General features: G+C 39.8%; 1 protein-coding gene across 2 annotated transcripts in view; it reads left to right on the top strand.

Annotated features, from left to right (window-relative positions):
- SRGAP3 (SLIT-ROBO Rho GTPase activating protein 3) overlaps positions 1-23,035 on the top strand; it is a 203,510-nt gene that overhangs the window by 77,092 nt on the left and 103,383 nt on the right. For both annotated transcript variants that reach the window (XM_087708926.1, XM_087708927.1), the window contains exon 2: positions 17,562-17,757. In XM_087708926.1, coding sequence (XP_087565052.1) covers positions 17,562-17,757 — 196 coding nt within the window. The remainder of the gene's footprint in view (positions 1-17,561; positions 17,758-23,035) is intronic.

Raw genomic sequence — 23,035 nt, 5'->3', positions numbered from 1 at the left:
GCAGTGGTTCCTGCTTTACTGTCATTGTGGCTGACATTGCCAGATATTTTTGGGTGTCAATGGTTTCAGGAAATTTGCCAGGATGAACATAGAATTCAGCACATGCTTTTTTTTTGGCTGATCTGGGGTACTCAGTTTTCAGAAGCAAAGTACCACTAATATTATTATGTATTTATTTCATTTTTTAACCCCACCTTTATTACTTCATAAGTGGCAAACACTCTCTCCTCATGCCCCCTCCTCCAATTTTTCCTGCAACAACAAGGCAGGTTGGACTGTGAAAGTGACTGGCTCAAAGTCACCTAGCTGGCTTTCAAGCCTAAGGTAGAATATATTTTGAATATATTTTTCAAACTATAGTATTGGCATATACCAGCAGTCTCCAACCTTTCTTGCTTCATGGATTGGTGGGGGGGGGGATGATTTCATATGTGTAGCTCCCGTGTATGCACAAATGAAACTTCGTGCCCTCACCTGCTGTTTGTGTGGCCCAGTTCCAAACAGGCTCAAATGTACCAATCCGTGGCTCAGAGATTGGGAATCCCTGACATGTATCATATGAATTGAATAATTGAAAAAACAACAGATTCCTACTATAGTAGCTAACTGATATTGCTAATCTTGGGAATGCATCCAAGGTACAATCTTAAAATCATTGCATTGTAAACAACAACCACGACATGAAGAAATATGGCTAGATGGGAAAGCTGGATGGGAAAGCTTTGCAATGAAAAGATGAAGTCAATCTTAAATGTATTTGTTTACTTACTTACTTACTTACTTACTTACTTACTTACTTACTTATTTATTGAATTTATATTGCTGCCTATTTGGCCATGGTGACTCAAGGCAGCTTACAGAATATAAAACCTCATATAAAAACAATAAAACTATTAAAAGAAGAGTCATATAATAAATTAATATAATAAAATCACCCTTCTCCCCGGCAACAGCATCTCACATGCCATTTAATGGGTTCCATCTCTCTCTGGGTTCCCCAGGTCTGCTGGCAGAAACAAGTCTTCAGTGGCTTCCGGAAGAGTGCTAGAATGGGAGCCATTCTAATCTCTGGGGAGATGATGTTCCAGAGAGAGGAGGCCACCATGGAGAAGGTCTTTCTTCTGGGTCCCACCAGGTGTATTTCCCTAGGGGATCATGGGACCCGCAACATTCCCTGCCTCCCTGCTCTGATGGGTTGGGTAGATGTGACCGGCAAGAGACGGTCCCTCGGGTAACCAATTTAAATTTAAACATAATTTATAAAGATGTTAATTCAATGGCGTATAATTTTATATGAAGGACCTGAACTAGTTAATTTACTCTTGCAACAATGCTCTAGTGCTGCTCGCGGCACTAAAAGTGATAGCCCTGTGTGTGTGTTTGTCTTCTTCATGATATCATCCCAACCGCAAATTGAGTGATAGGCTGAGCTGAGAAATAGCAAATGCCCCAAAGCTGAAAAGACTTAAAATACTGCTTTTTGAATATCCTGCGGTCATTGAATGAAAGAGAGAACTAGTGGAAAACAATCTGGTTTTTTACTTCAACTTCCCAGGATAGATTTTTTTGTTTTGCTTCTGCTTTTGGTGGGGAAGTTACAATATGTGAATAATTGTCAGTTTCTGGGCCATCTGTTTTTAAAGCTACTGAAAAGATCAGGAAACTGGAGAAGCTCAATGCACATTTAATTGATTTGTCCTCTGTCTGCCTAGCCCCCTTCTGAAAAGCCCTCAGATTCTTGAGTATTTGAGACGAAGTCTCTGTGGGAGTTGTATGGATACCGGTACACTGAAAAGAAATCAGAGAAGGGAGGAGATTCAGAAAGCTTTCATCTGATCCTGGTTGCTAGAGAAACCACCTTCTTTTGTCTGCCTATGCCAAGAACAGCTGCCCTTTTCACAACACAGATCTTCTCAGGAGGGCGTAGAGCAAGCTGAATTAATTGAACATGAAATAAGTTGAAACAACAATCTAAAATAATTTATTACCTGGGTATTTGAGAGACTTTCATGGATATGGAGATTCAGTGGCAGCCCCCCCCCCGGAAAGCCTTAAAACTATTCATGAGTACATAGTAACAGAGAGTAAAGCTTGTTAGGCAGATAGATTTTGCATTTTTAAGGCATTTTTGACCAATAAGTTCATTTCTTTCTTGACACGAACAATTGGAATTCTATTTTACAACTCCTTTATTTTATCCTCAGACTTGTAACCAAGAAAATACTTGCTTGATACCTTCTCCATTCTGAAATTACCAGATATGGAAGGGCAAGTCTGACATTCTCTATATTAAGGGAGGCTTATTTTAGGACAAGAGACCAATCTCTTGTCCAAGCAGGGCTCAAATTCGCGGCCTGCGGGGCCAGATACATCACGCGCTGGCCACGCCCATGCAAGGTTTAGTGAAGGGGGAAAAGCAACGATATATTATGTGATGCCGCCGTGATGATGTGAGTTTGACACCCCTGTTTTAGAGCATAGCCTAGTCAGCATTTATCTTTCTAAAATCATGATAATATATTTGTTTTGGGTTATATCCTTCAAGCATTCATTCAACAGGGAGGTCACCCTCTGTCCATTTTTCTAATTCTTGGACAACTGGATAATTCCTAGGAACATCTGCTGAGTTTTCTGTTCTCTTTCTAAAAAGAGTACCCAGACAGTAGTTATTTATTTAGGAACTTTATAAACTTATTTTCTTTGTGTAACTTGTATATATTTAGTAGCTAATGCACACATTTCCTTTTTTAACCAGGCTAAGTAGACATAAAGGTGGAAATGGGGGTTGGGTTCCCCATCTTTGGTGCTTTCTGAAAAAAAGGTTGAGCAGCCACATCGCAATGATAGTTTGATGTATTTTCTAGAGGAGTAGACTAATTGATCCTTTTGATCCACAGTTCTGTGTGAAATATTTAAGTAAAGTATTCAGACAGTAGCACCCTTGATCTATTCCATGAATGATGTAGATTATAGTGATTTTTTAAAAAAAAGAATTATTTGTGATAATTCAGTATTAGTGTTGCAACTATTGTTCCAGTGATATACAGGGCTGTTAATTGCTGTCAAAAATAGTGTAACCAGCCTTTGAAATAAATATGTTCCATATAAGTAATTTGCAGTATTAATAAATGTTGTTTGGTGAAGACTGTTTCTGTCACCTCCAATTTAATGTCTACAGTTAGAACTGATGATTTCCTAAATTAGACATTAACAATATGTGTGTGCGCGGGGGAGGGGGGGGAGATTCTCTGTGGTTTTGATTTCTAAATTGCAAATAAGAATTCCATATGTTTCATCAGTCTGTTCACGTTATGCTCTGAACATCCAGTGCACTGTGTTTTTTTGACAACTTCAAGAAGCTTAAACTTCAACTCCCAGAATTCCCCAATGAGCTGGAGTTGAAGTGCAGGAACCTTAAAATTGCCAAGATTGAGAAATACTGTTCTATTGACTTCTGAACAAGCAAACAAACAAGCAAATAAACTAAAGCTTACTTCAGATAGATTTTTTTTATCAATACAGGTGAAGGGTAATTAATCATGAATCTTATTGCAACATAAATCTCACAGTGTCTTAGGTTACATTATATGTTTATAATTATGGAGTGTTTAAATTTCAAACTGAATCTCAACATTTTTATTAATTTAGATGCCTTTTCCTTTGTGCAAACATTCCCCGCATTTTTTAATTTGGTGCTAAATATGGGACAATCCTTTGTCACATTTTCTTCCTCATGGAAGTGACTAGAGAGAAGGAAGATGTTTATTTACATGAAGGTGACATACACATAAATTAAAAACCAATGACTTTTATATCAAAATGTGCAAATCTGAATTGGTTCAAAAATGACTATTATTTCTCTAGGTCTAGGAGCTAACATCTCCTTTGGAGTGCTGAAAAATTGTAAATCAACTAACTGCACCAGCAGAAGCTGATGTTGGTTGTAAGTGTAGTTGGAGATAAATCTTTTCTTAATGTAGTATCCTGCAACCCATAGATAGTTGAAACTACAACTTTTTCTCAGAACTACTTTGCATTGCCAGGAAAGAGAGAAATTGTACTATAAAATATTTAAAAGGGCTTAGATTTTAAAAAAACTGTTTCCAAATTATGAGGTGTAAATTATTCTCAGTAAAGTTAGCATTTAAAATTACAGTGTGTGGACCTCCACAGTTTTTCACAATTGTTTTATTGGTTACATTTAAATACCAGTTTTCCTCATAGTAAAGCACTGAATACAGGTAGTCCTTGACTTACAACAGTTCCATAAGTGACCATTCAAAGTTACAAACAGCACTGAAAAAGTGACTTATGACAGTTTTTCAGTTACAACCTTTATAGCATCCCCATGATCATGCGATCAAAATTCAAATGCTTGGCAACTGGTTCATACTTATGACCATTGCTGTTTCCCAAGGCCATGCGATCACATTTTACAATCTTTTACAAGCAAAGTCAATGGGGAGTCAGATTCACTTAACAACTGTGTTACTAACTTAACAATTGCAGTGATTCACTTAACAACTGTGGCACGAAAGGTCCTAAAATGTGGCAAAATTCAGTTAAGAAATGTCTCACTTGACAACAGAAATGTTGGGCTCAATTATGGTTGTAAATCGAGGACTACCTATACTCTCCTCCCCACTTTTTAACTCTCACAACTTTGTTGAGTGAGTTGAGAGAAGTTGGCTCAAATCCCACAAAGAATTTCATGGCCCAAATGTCCATTTGAAACAGTGGAATATTGTTGCTTTTGTTGCCTTTTTTAAAAACTGGTTTTAAAAATATATAATGTTTAAATCAGAGGTATCTCTCCCCCACACCACTTCCCAGAAATAGTTTTCTAGGGTAGTTTGAATCTTTTGTGCTCCTTTCTGGCTTGGTTTCCTTCCTCCTCGTCCTTCCTCCCTGCTCCTCCTCCTCCATCTCTTCTTCACTGTCTCCCTGCATTTATGTGTGCTCACAGCTGTGCTCTTTTTGGATTCCTAACTAGCACCTCCTTGTCGTAGAGTCCTACAGATTATTAGGAGACTGAAGCATTGCTTGTTGTTTCAACAATAAAATTGTGTGGACTTTACATGAAGAGAATCTGTTTTTGTCTACAATTGCCTACTTGCAAGCCAGTCTGGAGGAAAAAGAGGAAATAAGCTGCTACTCCAGCCAGAGAGTCATTTTGCTCTGGAAGAAAGAGTGCTCTGCATTGTTGTTGTTCTTTTGTCTGGGGAGATTCTCAGTCATGCAGGTCATGATTGTCCCAAAGGTGCTTTTTTCAAGAGGCAACTGGACTTTCTGATTTTTCTTTGAAAATCTTTCGCTTCTCATCCAAGAAGCTTCTTCAACTCTGGCTAGATAGTGGGGGTATTTCTACTACTTGCAGACAGCTGGACATTTGCATTCTTTTAGGGGGTCATTAAGGTCACCTGGAGGTCTATCTGTGTCATCAGGGTTGCCTGAGTGGTGCAAATTGGTGTGGAGCCTTCTTGGAACTGTTGAAAGAACTATGTAGTAGTAGTAGTAGTAGTAGTAGTAGTAGTAGTAGTAGTAGTAGTAGTAGTAGTAGTAGCAGCAGCAGCAGCAGCAGCAGCAGCTATTTTTTTTTTTAAAAAAGATGAGGATATAGTAATTGGTGTGCTGGATCACACCAGAAGTCTGTTTATTTCACAGCCCACTTTGGCCATCAAATGCTTCTCGGGAAGCCCCTACAGACAGAATGCCATTGCTCCTGCATATTGTTCTCTGCAGCAGCTATTTATTTATTTGTTTGTTTATTTGTTTATTTGTTTATTTATTAGATCTCCCCCTTTTTTAAACATAAGTAACTCAGGGCAATAAGCATAATATTCCTTCCTCTCCTGCTGTGGGAAACCACAGCGACACCCTTGCAAGATGAGTTGGGCTGAGAGAGAGTGACTGGCCCAAGGCAGTGGTGGGATTCAAATTTTTTTACTACTGGTTCTGTGAGCATGGCTTGGTGGGCATGGCAGGGGACGGATACTGTAAAATCTCCATTCCCACCTCAATCCAGGCAAAGAATACTGTAAAATCCCCCCCCCTCCAGTGGAAGGTTAGTGCAAAATCCCCATTTCCTCCCGATTAGCTGGGACTCGGGAGGCAGAGAATAGATGGGGTGGGGCCAGTCAGAGGTGGTATTTACCGGTTCCCCGAACTACCCAAAATATCTGCTACCAGTTCTCCAGAACTGGTCAGAACTTGCTGAATACCACCTCTGGCCCAAGGTCACCCAGCTGACTTTCGTGCCTAAGGCTGGGCTAGCATTACTATTAACCCGCTAGCTCCCTTTGGTTGTGAAGATTACATTGACATCTATTATAAGTAGTAACCAATAATAGCGTTATCTTTCCTCTAAGTTATATCTTCTGAATGCAACTAATCATGTTCATTGATGTATCATTCCTTGTTGCTTGGTACATTATGACTCGCTTACTGTGGGCTTTTCCTAAGTTAACTTTTGGCCCCTCATTTGGAAGAAAACAACTTCCTTTGTTTTAACGTTGTCTGCGTAATATATCTGGAAATGAACCGATAAGCTGGGCTCAGCAGAAATTCTTTGATTGTTTCCAGAGAAGCTTGGATGGAAACTGCCAATTCTGCCTCCCTTCATTGCCTTTTAATGGCTACATTCTTCAAAACACTGATCTTTTCTCACTTGCAGTTTAGAAATCGCTGCTAAAAAAGGGACTTGAATTACTGAGTACTTGAAGAAAAATATATTATATTGTTGTTTTTATATCCCTTGGATGACCTACTCTGCAACCTGTTCTTGTGTTAACTTTTCATTGGCCTAGTTTTATATAAAGTGGTAGATGCATCATTGCCTTGATGATGGTTATTAAACACTGGATATTTTCGAGGGGAAATCTCTGGGAAATCATGTCATTTCAAACACCCAAATACATTAGGGAGCTTTGGAGATAAAAGCTGAATTGCAAACTTAGAGGAAAAGGGCTGTTAGCAATCCTCAATTTTTTTACTCCGTTGGTTAAAGCCAGATCTTTCAAAATAGCTGCTATGCGTGGGGATCTAGGCATGCTTGGAAGTGGATATTATTTTTCAAAGCTTTTTCAACAAATTGGATCCCACTGGATTTTTGGAGGGGAAATATGGTAACTTCCCCTATCATTTTTCATTTGGCTGCTGGCAGAAAAACAAGGAGTGATTGTCAGATGAATCACAGGACGCCAAACACATATAACTTATATGTGGAAGTTTGCAAGTTAAGAAAAAGGGAGTGGGGTTTGCATTAAATGGTTGCCATGTATAATGCTGCTGTTTAGGCTTATACCCCCCCCCCATGGCCTATTGGCATTCCATGATTACTGCATTCAACTGTGTTTGATTTCCTGCATTCAGCTACTTTTGCTTCCTCTCCTTAAAGTTTTCCCTCCATCATTAAAAAAATAATCTATAAATTTAGGATCCTCTTTTTTGCCCCCCCCTCCTGCATATGCTGTTTTCATTCTCAGATGGTATTTTGGCTAAGTGAAACCCTACTCTTACTTGCAATTTAAAGTAGTCTCAGTATGCTCCATGAACTCCAGATTTTCCATTTAATGATAAGATGCTATCTTTATCTACTGTAGATCTCTCTCCAGATTTTAACCAGCTTTCTCTTACCTTCAATTGAAATTTTAGATTAAAATAGCAATAGCACTTAGACTTTTATACTGCTTTACAACTTTCTCTAAGTGGTTTACAGTGTCAGCATATTGTCCCCCAACAATCTGGGTCCTCATTTTACTGACCTCGGAAGGATGGAAGGCTGAATCTGAGCCTGGTGAGATTTCAACTGTCAAATTGCAGGCAGCTGGCAGTCAGCAGAAGTACCCTGCAATATTGCATTCTAACTGAGTCACAGTGGCGCAGTGATTAGAGGGCAGTATTGCAGGCTACTTCTGCTGCCTGCGGCTGCCTGCAATTTGGCAATTCAAATCTCATCAGGCCCAAGGTTGATTCAGCCTTCCATTCTTCTGAGGTGTGTAAAATGAGGACCGAAATTGTGGGGGGCAATATTGTTGGGGGCAAAAACACTGTAAACTGGTTAGACAGGGCTGTAAAACACAGTAAAGTGGTATATACGTCTAAGTGCTATTGCTACTGTGCGGCCATAGGTAAAAATAGTTTTTCCCTACTTCAAATTCACATAACAGCCACTTATTGTGTATCTATATCTATGGAGTTTTGCAGGTTCTTGTGGGAAACTTAGTCAGGTAGTCAGCCTACGTCTGGATGTTGTCCTATGTCAGTCCTTTGAGACAGACCAGATCCAGGATCAGATTCCCTCCCCCCCAAAAAAACCCTGCAACTCTTACGTGACTGAGACCAGCTGGATAACAGAATCTCAGAAGGTTAAACATGTTTTCCTTCCTTCCCTCTTATATTCAAGACAGTTAAGTTAGAACTAGTCTGAGTTTCTTTCTAATATTTTCTTTCTGTCCTGGGTTTATATAACAGATAACAGATTAACAGAGTTGGAAGGGACCTTATAGGTCATCTAGTTCAATCCCTCGCTCAAGCAGGAGACCCTACACCATTTCTGACAAGTGGCAGTCCAATCTCTTCTCAAAAGTCTCAAGTGATGAAGTTCCCACAACGTCCAATGGCAAGCTGTTCCATTGATTGATTATTCTCACTGTCAGAAAGTTCCTCCTTTTTTCTAGGTTGAATCTCTCCTTGGACAGTTTCCATCCATTATTCCTTGTCTGGTCTTCAGGTGCTTTGGAAAAATCGCTTGACCCCTCTCCTCTCTGTGGCAGCCCCTCAAATATTGGAACACTGCTATCATGTCTCCCCTGGTCCTTCTCTTCACTAGACTAGCCATGCCATATCATGTTTTGCTAACTACCATCATATAGTTTTTCCAAAGGCGCCTCTTTAGTTTTATCAGTTTACATGAGGTGTAGTCATAGCTTGCTAACTAGCATCCATTGCTGTCACCACTTTTCTCTTTCTGTGGGGTCTAGAATATTTAACTGTATCTAAGCTGAGCCATTTTTCTCATGCCACCTCTCTTTCACAACACCCAAGTGTATTTGTTCACTATGGCTCCACTACACTTTTCTCCACTCAAGTGCCAGAAAAATGATAGCTTTACAAAGTCACAAAGTCCAGAATTTAGGAGCCCAAAAAGAACAATGGACACATTTCCAAATATTCCTTATCAATGACTTTCCTTAGCACAAGGTAATCAGTTCAGGTCTTCGGGCTGCTCATAAATTACCACAGCGAAATGTGGCAAAGGAAAAGGAACACAAGATAGAGGCAAATCTGTTCCAAATTGGAATTATGTAAATAAGGAATGGTGCTGGCTGGGGTAGTCATAGCAGCCCCACATTTTCTTTTTATACCATCTTGATTGATGCATGTTTCCCATCAGCAGGTAACTCCGACACAAGGGAAGACAAAAGCCTTGAGGAAAGGGAGGGAGAGGAGTGGGGTGTCTTGGCACACTCAACAATAAAGATCTTCATACAATTGAGGGGACCCTATATGACTAGTGCCAATTTTAATAGTGAAGTTTTGACCTGGCAAGTGACTATCTGCTTTTAGATCTATTCAGCAGTATTTATACTAACAAATGCTATAATGAGATTACTTTTCCTATGCAGAGTTATAATACCCAAAATCAGTAAACCATGTTCATTACAAAGTAAGGGAAAAGGAAAAAAAAAGATGCATTTTTCCAATACTCCTTCTGGGGAGGATGGATGAAGAGGTGAATGTTCAAAAAGTGCCTTCTGAATTTCAAGGAAAGAGTGTTCTGGACTGCAGGTGCCTCCACAGAGGAAGAATCAGCCCCAAGAAATCAGCCCAAGAAATGAACTTCATAGAAATGTTAAAACGACTCTTGTTAAGGTTGGCCATAAACGCTTGAAAATCTGTGTTATACAGGTGGTCTTCAACTGAATGACTGCAATCGAGCCCAAAATGTATGTTGTTAAAGGAAATTTGTTAAGTGAGTTTTGCCCCATTTTACGACTTTCCTGGCCACATTTGTTAAGTGAATCACTGCCGTTGTTAAATTAGTAGCACAGTTGTTAAGTGAATCTGGTTTTCCCATTGACTTGCCTAAATGTAGAACCTTGCTTTTTTTCACCATTGAAGTACATTTTGTTAGATAGCGCCCAATGTTTGCTTGTCAGAAGGTCACAAAAGGAGATCATGTGACCCCGGTATATTGCAAACATCAGAAATGTGAGTCCGTTGTTCCAGCATTCAAATGTAAATCATGTAACCATGGAGATGCTGCAACGGTCTTAAGTGTGAGAAATGGTCTTAAGTCCCTTTTTTCAATGTTGTTATAACTTTGAATGGTCACACATTGTTGTGTGTGACTGTTGTAACTCTGAACAGTCATTATTTGTATCATCTCCTCAGTGAGTTAGGGACAGAGGTCTGTATTAGCCACTTCCAAATGTTGTCTGGACATTGTGGACTTAACAAAAATGTTTTATCCCTTGTTGCCTTGGCAATGAGTTTTCCTATACGTGTCAAGGTCATCTCCTTTACTCTCAACAGAACGCCCGCCTGTGAAGGCATCCTAAAGACATCCAGCAATTCTTAGTGCATATAGTCCCTAATGATCACAATAAGAACAAGGCATAAAGGCAAATTTGATCTGATGGTCTCAAGTTCTTAGGACACAGTACACCATAGGTTGCCGGTTGGTTTCTTGGTACAATCTAAGATTCCAATTGTAGTCTTTAAAGCTCTTTATCATTTGTCACCAGGAGTGTCAACTTCAACAAGTGCAGACCTGACCAATTAGATCAACAGAGGGAAACTGTTACTAATTCCACATTATGAGAGGTGCAGGGGGGCCTGAAATGAGAAGTCACTGCTTTTCTGTGACAGGGTCAACACTGTGGAATGGTTTCCTGGTAGAGATCAGGTTCGCCCCCTCTGTGTTCATGTTTCAGAAGCTTTTAAAGATAGAATTGCTCCAAAGAGCCTTTTACTGATTTTTATCATGCCATTTTTATTTTCTGTTTTCATTGTGGCTGATGTTTGGCTAATATTGCATTACTTCTTTTTATAACATCTATGCAATAGATGTTTCACTTGGTTTTTATTAACCTATATAAGCTACTGAACGTCTCTGGATTGTAGCAAAGTAGAAAATAAAGTAAATAAGTAAATTATCATAAATAAACCTCACCAGGTTTATGGGATTGTATTGTATGCATTGATGATGTATAATGAAATGAAATGAAATGATTAAATTAGTGAAACTAATTGAATAAAAGTATTTATTGGGGCAATTTCATAAAACATTTATCCTTGAACTATAACATCAGTTTTATGAGATTTGGTTAAATCATATTTTTATCTGTCCCTTTTAATTTATAATTGACAGACAGCTGGCAGACAGCACTGATCTGCAGTATTGAGGGGCAGAGAGAGGAATGTTAGTATAGCAATAGCAATAGCACTTAGACTTATATACCACTTTATAGTATAGTATAGTCTTTATTGTCATTGTACAAAATAAATACAACAAAATTGGTTTTAGCCTCACTGGTACAAAATTATAGCGGAAACAAAAAAAGAAAGAAAAAGAAAGAGTGCTTTACAGCCCTCTCTAAGCAGTTTACAGAGTCAGCATATTGCCCCCAACAATTTGGATCCTCATTTTACCCCTTGGGGAAGGATAGAAGGCTGAATCAACCTTGAACCTGGTGAGATTTGAACTACCAAATTGCAGTCAGTCGGCAGTCAGCAGAAGTAGCTTGCAGTTCTGCACTCTAACCACTGTGCCACTGAGGCTCATTGTTAGTATGTTAGATTTCTAACAATAAAGGCATTAATTGGCCTTTATCTAACTCTGGGTTAGACAGCATCACCACCAGAAGGATTCATAACTGGCTGACCAACTGCACTCAACGTGTAGTCCTCAATGGAACTGCATCTACATGGAAGAAAGTATGCAGTGAGGTACCCTAAGGCTCTGTTTTAGGCCCAATACTCTTCAACATCTTCATCAGTGATTTGGATAAGGGGATAGATGGGGAACTCATCAAATTTCCAGATGACACTAAGCTGGCAGGAATAGCCAGCACGCTGGAAGATATGTTTAAGATACAGAAGGATCTTTACAGACTTGAACATTGGGCACTATCTAACAAAATGAAATTAAATGGTGAAAAAAGTAAGGTTCTACATTAAGGCAAGAAAAACAAAACACACAGGTACAGTATATATGATACCTCGCTCAATAGTAGTAACTGTGAGAGGAATCTTGGAATCCTAGTGGACAACTATTTAAATATGAGCCAGCAGTGTGCAGCAGCTGCCAAAAAAGCCAACACAGTTCTAGGCTGCATAAACAGAGGGATAGAATCAAGATCCCTTGAAGTGTTAATACCACTTTATAATGCCTTGGTAAGGCCACACTTGGAATACTGCATTCAGTTTTGGTCACCACGATGTAAAAAAGATGTGGAAACTCCAGAAAGAGTGCAGAGAAGAGCAACAAAGATGATTAGGGAACTGGAGGCTAAAACATATAAAGAATGGTTGCTGGAATTGGGTTTAGTTTAGTTTAGTTTTATTGAACTTGTATGCCATAGGGTAATGTCTAGTTTGATGAAAAGAAGGACTAGGGGTGACATGATAGCAGCGTTCCAGTATCTCAGGGGCTGCCACAAAAAAGAGGGAGTCAAGCTATTTTTCAAAGCACCTGAGGGTAAGACAAGAAGCAATGGGTGGAAACTAATCAAGGAGAGAAGCAACCTAGAACTAAGGAGAAATTTCCTGACAGAACAATTAATCAGTGGAACAACTTGCCTTCAGAAGTTATTAATTATCCAATACTGGAAGGTTTAAAGAAGATATTAGATAACAATTTGTCTGAACCTGTGTAGGGTTTCCTGCCTAGGTAGGGGGTTGGACTAGAAGACCTCCAAGATCCCTTCCAACTGTTATCCTAAATTTGGTTCCTGATGTTTGATTCTAAATGTATGGGAGGGAATAGAGCAGAAATGAGATGAGAGAAAATAGGAAAAGAGATATTTCCAGTTCACCTAAGCTTGAAGGAGCATGGTGGTTCTTGTAATTAAGACATAAGCTCCCATCATTTGCTGCAGCTCCTTGATGGGAACATTAATACTCCCCCCCCTCCTCGCACTGGGAGATGGTGACATCACCAGCTAATCCTTTCAAACTGAAAGTGCCTTAAAATGTGCCTCCAACAGGAAGGTGAACCTAAGCTTAAGATTCAATCTGTTGACTATTTCAGATTAACTTTTATACTTGAGTCAAAGTATAGAGATCTGAAAAGTATGAACAGTAAAATTGATATAAAGGTTTAGTTGCTGTTAACACAAGTTGCAAACCATTAGCACATCTGTATGGGATGCTGCTAGACCCAGCACAGTCTGTGCAACATGCATGGCTATTTGATGAAGCAAAATTGAAGCAGGGGTCTTGCAACTTTCAGCACTTAGGACCTGTAAGTGTGTTCTTCCCCTCCAGCACCCTGATCTAAGTGGAAACATAGAAAATTGCTTTCCATACAATGCCTGCAAATTACATAATTTATCTCTTCCACATCTGCTATCCGTGAATGCAATAAAGGCAGAGATGAAAAGCCACTCAGTAGCCATTTCACAGAGGCTGCGGGCTCTTCTACATAGCAGCATTAAAGAGCTTTTATCTAGAGAGGTAGCCAGCGCTAAGAGATGTTGGCTAACCACACTCTGCTGGGAAGCAGAACAAAGGCTCTTTATAGATATTCTTTATTTAAAGATCCCTCCCCCTTTTAAAAAAAATAATTTTATTTGAAATTATAATTTAATTTATAAATTATACAATATCTGGAAGCAGAATGCAGTAGTGCAGGCAGCTGTGTGAACTCCTAGAATCGTGTATGCCGTACCTCTGCTCCATGAATTACATCTGTTGTCCGTTTGCTTCAAGGTTCAATTGAAAGCACTGGTTTTAATCTTTAAAGCCTTTCATGGCATGAAATCAACTAATCATACAGAGTAGGCATCATTGGCCAAGAAACTTCATTTGATGGGTCCCAAGAGATATGCCTTCTTTGTGCATCTTATGGAAGATTCTTCCCTCCAAATTTACACTAGCTCCATCCCTTTTGGTATCCTGAAAAGCCCTGAGGTTTTGGCTATGTTGTCAGGCCTGGGGTTCCCAAATGACAGAGACCAGCTAAGATGGCTCCATTGTTGAGTTGATCATTTTTATCCTCTTCCTTCTAAGGTTTACATTTTCACTTTTGTGTTATTTATTAATAAGGTTCCATATGTTTTATCTATTAATATTTTATATATCTATTTTAACCTTAATCAAATGAACCAACTTTATATTCCTTCTTTTTACTTCTGACAGCTCTAATCTTTTGTTTATTCAAGTAATGTCCTAGAAATTGATTTCTTTTCATTTCTCTTTTTATCTCTTCTCACGAGACCAATCTCTTGTGTAAATTTAAAGTAAACAATTATTCAGATCTTTCTCTTGGTTTATTATTTGTAATTCCTTTTTATTTTTAAAGTGTCAACCAATTTCTTTTGTATATCTAACAATCTTTTTCATGTCATTCTTGTAGTCTGTCATCCACTTTCAGTCACAGCTCCTATGTCTTCCTGGTTAACACTTATTCCTCTTCTACCATTTCTTCTAAAACATCAATTGGATATAGTATATCCATAGAAGCTAACATTGCTATTGACATAGTTGATAATAATTTCTGATTCTATTTTTCAAAGGTACCGTATACTTCAGTATTTTGAATGTTGTGGTACTTTATGTAATTCTGTGGCTGTTAATCAGATTTATGTATACTTTTTCTTTAGTTAAAAATAAACTAGCCTGGGATGAGTGGTTATAGAATTTGATCAAATCTGTACTTCCCTCTGGCTTCCAATTTCTAAACTTGTTTATCTTTTTTATGTCTTAGAAAAAAAGTCAAAGCAAGTCAACTTTCCCATAGAAAGGTTCTTTATAACCAAGTCCAAAATCTTCTTTCAAATTCTCTCTCTCCCTCCCTCCCTCTCTTACAAAGTGCCCACCTCCCTCACAGAGAGAATCTTAATTTATCTGAACTCCCAACCTGTTTATAACTTTTTTATGATTAAACAACAACAAAAAATCCATTAGTTTTTTTACATTCACTTTTAAGCCCTTCAGCTTGTAATTACATTTTTCTTTCATTAAGGCACATTCACCCAGTGTTTTCAGATTTGTTGATCCAAAGGTTCTAATAACTGAGAAGTAGCTAATAGGCAGTTTCCAAATGTGTTTAGAAAAGAATTCAGTATCCTTTTAAAGGTGCCAAGTCCGGTTTAGAAAAATGGCTGTTCCTTTATCTCCAGTGCTCAAAATCTGCTGGAGACGACAGTTTTCTGGTCTCCTTGCAAGGAGTAACTTGCGGGTGATGTTCTGTCTTCTTATCCAGAGAGAGGTTTAAAGAATCTGTTTACTCACTGGCTTTTTACTGCTGCCCCTTCTTTTTAATGGAGCTGTTTTCATTTCTTCCTTTGGAAGAGTGTTTTTTCCATTGTTTTCTTCTGCAACGTGATAGTGGATATTGGAAGCCCTATAAACCCAGATGGCTTGATTGCATGGCTTTTATTAATTTTGTAACCTTCTACATCAAAAAAGATGAGGCTGTTTTAATATGCCACACATTCGGAAGAGATTTTCCATCACTTCATTCTGCTTTTCAAGGCAATGAAAATGCTTTCTCCCTCTAATTCCACTATGCATACTTCAATCCTAGCCCAATTGTTCTTTTCCTATCAGAGCAGGAAGGGAAGAGTGTCCCTCCATTATTCAGCGTGAATATTTTAATCCAATTGTGTATTTATGTACTTATGTGAAGTCAGTCTGTTTAATTATGTATCCTGCTCATTCGTGCTCATCTGGCCACGCATAATATAAGAGAAAGTGTGAGGTCAGCTTTTGTGCAGATATAGGGAAACATGTTTTGGTATAAAGCTATTACATTTTATGTTATCATTTGTATTTTATTACATATATTGCAACTGGCTGTAATGAAAAGCATTGATTTGAACATAGTCATTTTAATGTGTGAGTGGAGAATAAATTTTTAAAGGGGTTGAAATGAGGCTGGGAAAATCCTACAGAGCATACAGAAATGACAGAAGCGAATGACAAGAGCGAGGCTGAAGCCAGGGATGAGATATGGTTAGGGCAAGACGATCAACAAGGCCAGGCAAAGAATATCAAGAAAGCTGGGAAAGCGATAGGAGGCAATGTTAACAAGGCCCCGTTTCACATATTATGAGAAATGAATGTCAAAACAGAGACAAAGGGAACATTCTCAGAAGAAAAAGACACGTTTCACAGAAATGTTGTGCAAAGCCTGTTGAAACAGACATCAGGGTCCTGTGCTTGTGATGACCAGTCTGTAGATAAGCAAAGGGACCAGTCAGAAGTAACAGATCCTGCATGAACATGTAATGAACATTATGCATTCAGAGAGGAGATTCCTTTGAGAAGGCTCTAGGACAGTGACGGCTATCGTCATCGCACACCGAAAGCATATGCCCGTGCCCGCACCCATAATGCCTGTGTGACACCCACCTGCGTGTCCCACCCCTGCACATGCACACATGCTCCCCATGCTCTCCCTCCCCCCTGTGCATGTGACCCCCCTGCACCCCATTTTGGACCTAGTAGGCCTCCCTGCAGTCTCCTGGGACCAAACTCGGCCATGGGGGCGTGCCACATCCCCATGTATGTTCCCGCACATGCCCACGCATCTCTTGCATGCAACCCTATCTGCGTATGTGCGGCAGAGACCCAAAAACCAGCTGGGCCAGTTTTTTGTGCTCCAGAGGCTTCAGGGGAGCTCCTGAAGCCTCCAGAGGGCCTCGGGAGGGGGGGGGGCTCTTTTCGCCCTCCCCAGGCTCCTATAAAGCCTCTGGATCCTAGGGAAGGCAAAAAATGGCTTTAAAAAGGCTGAACTCAGCTGACAGGGCAATGCCTCGCATGCCCTGAAAAATGGCTCTACGTGTGCCATAGATTCGCCATCCCAGATATAGGTAGTCTTTGACTTAAAGCCATTCATTTAGTGACAGTTCAAATTACAAAGTCACCAGAAAAAGGGACTTATGATCATTTTTCACACTTACAAACCTTATATCCCCAGGGGCATCTAATCCAAATTCAAGTGCTTGGAAATTGGCACATGTTTGATGGTTGCAATGTCCCAGGGACATAGGATCACCTTTGGGAACCTTCTGAGAAACAACATCTATGGGGAAGCCAGAGTCACTTTACAACAGTGATACTAGCCTATCATCTGCAGTGATTTACTTAACAACTGTGGCAAGAAAAGTCATAAAATGGGGTAAAACTCACTTAATAACTGTCTTGTTTAGCAATAGCAATTTTGGGCTCAATTGTGGTCATACGTTGAGGGCAACCTGTATTTCTATGACTCCTACACTGCAGACTTGATTGCTTTGCTCTGTTTGTGGCATAAAATGAACTAAATTGAATGCAATGTTGTTGCTGTTCCTGGGTATTCATACATTCTTTTTGTTCTCTGATGCTTGCAGAAATTCGTATCCAGTTGGTGGAGCAGTTCAAATGCCTAGAACAACAGTCTGAATCCCGATTGCAACTTTTGCAAGATCTTCAGGAGTTTTTCCGCAGAAAGGCTGAGATTGAGCTGGAATATTCCAGGAATCTGGAAAAATTAGCAGAAAGATTTTCTTCCAAGATTCGTAGCTCCAGAGAACACCATCAATTCAAGTAAGTGGGTAGTGCATTTACTGATTTTGGCTTTCCCAGAGGATCGCTTAAGAATGTGCCCTTGGTTGCTATCTCTACATGACAGACCCTTTTATAATCTTGCTGGGCATAGAAATGGGAGATTGAACAAAAGAAATTTCAACAATTGATGAAGCTTCTCAGAATATTGGAATGTTTGTATAGCTGGGTAAAAGAAATAAAGGTTAAGGTCCAGTCATTGGTGTTGTTGTTTTGTGATGTCTTCAACAGGATGAAGTAAGGAAACATGGTTGTATTTGATGAAGGATATCTTAGATACTTTATGGGGATATGGTTTGCACAAATTAAGCTTACATAATTATTTATATTAATGTAATTCCTCATAAGGGAATTACATTAATATAAGTGGCTCAGTGGCTAAGATGCTGAGCATGTCAATCAGAAAAGTTAGAAGTTTGGTGGTTCGAATCCCTAGCTCTGCGCACTCCCATTCCTTATCCCAGCTTCTGCCAACATAGCAGTTTGAAAGCATGAAAAAATGCAAGTAGAAAAATAGGAACCACCTTTGGTGTGAAGGTAACAGCGTTGCGTGCGCCTTCGGCATTTAGTCATACTGGCCATATGACCACGGAGATACCTTTGGACAGCTCTGGCTCTTTGGCTTTGAAACAGAGATGAGCACTGCCCCCTAGAGTCAGGAACAACTAGCATATACGTGTGAGGGGAACCTTTACCTTTATCTTAATCCCTTCAGTGAAATTTCTCAGTGGAGGTTCTGAATGTATGTTTATATTAACTGGCATAATATTTATTGCAGATGTCTTTATTTTCCAAAGTTGTTTTGTCTTACAGAATCTAGACAGTAATATCCAGGAATGTAAATAGACACTTTTATCTTCCTTTTCATTAGTATTTCAGGATTCTTTTATTAGGTATTCCCTTTGACTTCCAGTTTTAATCTGATGTCTGCTTTGGAAAAGTGTGACTGATATTTTTTTAGTGTGTATCATTTTCTGATGTTATCTTTAAGATTCTGAACTCCAAATGAACTCTAAATGTCCATGTTATAAGAAAAAATAAATTCATACTGTGGATTCTTTTGCAGCTCACTAGTTGAAGTTTTATGTTTCCTTTCCAGCAGTCTTCCTAAAATGCAATTATTGGTTATTTGCTGATCCAAACCATCTTGTACTTCAATGACACCCACCTCAAGTTTCAAACCTTCAACTATGTGATGTTTGGGAAATAGTCCTTAACTCTGTTTTATTCAACTTTGCTCTGAATGTGTTTGTGTTACATTTTTATTGAAATCTCATTCATTCTCTATTGTTCATTTCGTTGGTACTCTGATAACAGAATAACAGAGTTGGATGAGACATTAGAGATCTTCTAGTCTAGCTTCCTGCTGAAAAGATGCCTTTTTGGATTGGTTAGTTGATGATACAACCTTGCTTATTCCAAATTTAATTGGCTCCAAGTCTCTTTTGAACAGTAGTGCAATGCTAAAATACATAAGCGAAATCAGCATGTCATTATTTATGAAATGTATACTTCTTAGCTAAAGTCACTTATCTTTTGGGTAAGTCCAGCCTTCTACACAATGGAGGCTGTGTGGCACCATCTCCAAAGCAGCTGCCATTTTGGGAGCAACCACATTGAATTGTGGCTGTTCCAAAATGGTGCTTGCTTCCGGGATAGCACTTTACAAGCAGGCTGAGAGGTGTACTGGCTGCTTCCTGAAGGAGATTACCGTTTTACCGAGCTGTGACAGAGATGGGGAGCAGGATGCAGGAGCCATGAGATGGGAAGCAGACACAACGTCTGAAGAGACTCATGGGAAGGTGATAGATAGGTGGAATTCTACGGCATTCCTGAAGTCAGTTGGAAGGATAGGTAGAATTCCAAGCACCTACATTTTGTTCATGTGATTATGGGGGTACTGCAATGGCCATAACTTTGGGCAAGGATAAGTTCCTTTGTTCAATGCCATTGTAAGCTCAAATGGTCATTGAGCAAACAGTTGTAAGTTAAGGACTATCTGCACTGTAGTTTTTACTTATGCTAAATATTAGCTTCTTATGTAAGGAAAGTTTGAGTTTGAGTTTTATTTCATTTGTATGCCGCCCTTTTCCCTAAGGGGACTCAGGGCGGCTCACAACTCAAAGAAGGGAAAGCGGGATACAGACAGTTTAACAACAACACAAAACAATACATAGTTAAAAAGCGCAACAATCATACCATTCGAGATAGGGGCAGCGAATCTTTAGCCCCAGGCCTGTCGGAACAGCCAGGTTTTAAGGGCTATGCGGAAGGCCTGGAGGGTGGTGAGGGTACGAATCCCCACGGGGAGTTCGTTCCAGAGGGTCAGCAGCCACAGAGAAGGCTCTCCTCCGGGTAGTCGCCAGTCGATACTGGCCGGCGGATGGAATTCGGAGGAGGCCTAGTCTGTGGGATCTAATTGGTCTAGTGGAGGTAATTGGCAGCAGACGGTCTCTCAAGTACCCAGGTCCAATACCATGAAGGGCTTTATAAGTGACGACTAGCGCCTTGAAGCGTATCCGGAGACCAATAGGCAGCCAGTGCAGCTCGCGGAGGATAGGTGTTACGTGGGTGAACCGAGGTGCACCCACAATCGCTCGCGCGGCTGCATTCTGGACAAGCTGAAGTCGCCGAATACTCTTCAAGGGCTGCCCCATGTAGAGCACGTTGCAGTAGTCCAGTCTGGAGGTCACAAGGGCGCGAGTGACTGTTGTGAGAGCCTCCCGGTTCAGGTAGGGACGCAACTGGTGCACCAGGCGAACTTGGGCAAATGCCCCCCTGGTCACAGCTGACAAGTGGTGTTCAAAAGTCAGCTGTGGGTCCAGGAGGACTCCCAAATTGCGGACCCTGTCTGAGGGGCGTACTGTTTGACCCCCCAGCCTGAGAGATGGAACACTTGGCCAATTAGTAGGAGGGAAGCACAGCAGCCACTCGGTCTTATCTGGATTGAGTACAAGCTTGTTAACCCCCATCCAGTCCCTAACAGCCTCGAGGCCCTGGCACATCACGTCAATCGCTTCATTGAGTTGGCACGGGGGGGGGGGGGACAGATACAGCTGCGTATCGTCCGCATACTGGTGGTATTTTATCCCGTGCCGTCGAATGATCTCACCCAGCGGTTTCATGTAGATATTAAATAGGAGGGGGGACAGGACCGAACCCTGCGGTACCCCACACGTCAGGGGCCTAGGGGTCGATCTCTGCCCTCCGACCAACACCGACTGCGACCTGTCCGAGAGGTAAGAGGAGAACCACCGTAGAACAGTGCCTCCCACCCCCACCTCCCGCAGACCTTGATGCCAAGGAAGGTTGCAATTTTATAATTCATTCAGTGCTGCATAAAGTGATAATAATTACAGTTGTGTTGAGATTGGTATACGTGAATGTGAAAACTAATATAGTCTGGATGGAAGTAATAAATCATGTTATTTAAAAAAAATATGTTTCTGAATCTCAGGGATTTTACGATGTGTAAGTTTCAACTCCCAGAATTCCCCAGCTGGCTGTGTCCCTGCTGGCACACATTTTCAAGTTGCTAAGGATAAAAAAAAAATACTGCCATACTGCAAAAGAGCTATTCAAATGATTGAAATTTTGCCCTTTCTCTAGGCAGACATATTTTCCATTTCCAGTAGGTAGCAACAGATACAAGCTTTCAAAAACAGGGCAGAATAAAGCATTTTTATGCCTTGCTTGTTTGTTGACTAATGAGAATAATGTTTGTTGACTTCCGGGCAATTGTTAGAGGGTAATGAGGAAACTGGATACTGGAAAATATAAGTAAAGAATCGGCAGTTTCCATAATGCATTTTCCCTGCTCCTGAGTACTTCTTTGCACACTTTGGAGCTAGCAAGATTACACTGCTGAAAACTGAAGAACAATAACAATGTAATGGAAGTAATGTGGTGCTTGGTTGGATGTGGCCTCCACCCACTCTTTTTCTGTGCCTCCTGGAGTCTTCCAAGGTCATGTTCTTGAAATCTGGCTACAAATTGCCAAATAATGGTAGTATGATGCAAGAGAGGTGGTGTCTGGTTTGGGGCATTATAAACAGATGAAACTGTTGTTTGATTAAGCCAAAAGATCAAGAAGAAGAAAAAACCCAGAAAGACAAAAAACTTGGAGGCACATGCTTTTCTTCCAAGAAATGACATCTGCTGATATAGTAAACATATTAATAAAAGAGAATGTCTATAATTCAGTGTGAAACTGTGAGGTCCTTGTTGCTCTCCAAGCTTGGTTGTTTGCTTGTAGATATTTGGTTAACTGACTAGATAACATCATCAGTTAAGTGAATCTGTTAAGCCTTCAATCATGAAGATGATGAATAAGGGATCCAAGTCTGAAAAATCCAGATGTTTACCTATTCCTGGGATAAGCCTGACAAGGTCACTCCAAACAGACCATTTTGTTTACAGGAGGCATCAAGGAGCAATTGTGTCCAATTGGGCTCTTTGCAGTATTTTAGTGCAATGCAGATCCTTAGAGGAAAACTGTCAATTTGGAATCATAGCAATGCCAAGAATAAAACAATGAAGATGACTGCAGGATGGAACACTGACATAAAAGTATGTGAGTGGAATTAATCTGGAGATGGATTTGATTTCACTAGCTCAATACATTATTGAGCTTAATAATAAAGGGGAGGTTATTTTCTGCTTAATCAAAAAATGATTGGCAACTTCTTCATCTGGGTTATCCTTAATTTGTTTTCTTGATCAAAATTAAGACTTAGATATAACTTAAGAAGGGCATATTATTAAATTTTTAGCTTGTCTTTTTATTTAACTATCAACTCAACATGGCCAAAATATCTGCTTTCTATTTTCTCTACAAATATAATAACCCTGTGAAGTGAATTGTGCTGAGAGGCCCAAAGTTACCCAGTCAGCTTTTGTGCCTAAGGTGGGACTAGAACTCACAGTCTCCTGGTTTCTAGCCAGCGCTTTCTCCAGTAGTCCAAACTGGCACTTATCCAATACCTTACTTTTAAATGCAATATTCTAACTGGCTTAATAATATTCAGAATCTATACACAATTGATATATGATATACAGTATATCTATACAAATATTAGAAAAGAAACAAAGAAAATGAGGAAATATAGTTAAGTAAAAAAATAGAGAAAAAAGATTATGAAGAAGTATTTCTGATCATTTTGTGAATTGTTATAAATGCATTTATATTTTACCCTCCTTTTCCAAGATTACATTATAATTTCTTTCTCCCCCATAAGCTACCCCTTTAATCTTAAATCAG

This window comes from Thamnophis sirtalis, unplaced genomic scaffold (genome assembly GCF_051295495.1).
Source record: "Thamnophis sirtalis isolate CommonGarterSnake01/CBP01778 unplaced genomic scaffold, rThaSir2_p1.2 scaffold_3, whole genome shotgun sequence".
NCBI classification, from domain to species: Eukaryota; Metazoa; Chordata; class Lepidosauria; order Squamata; family Natricidae; genus Thamnophis; species Thamnophis sirtalis.
This window is presented reverse-complemented; position numbering and strand designations above follow the sequence as displayed.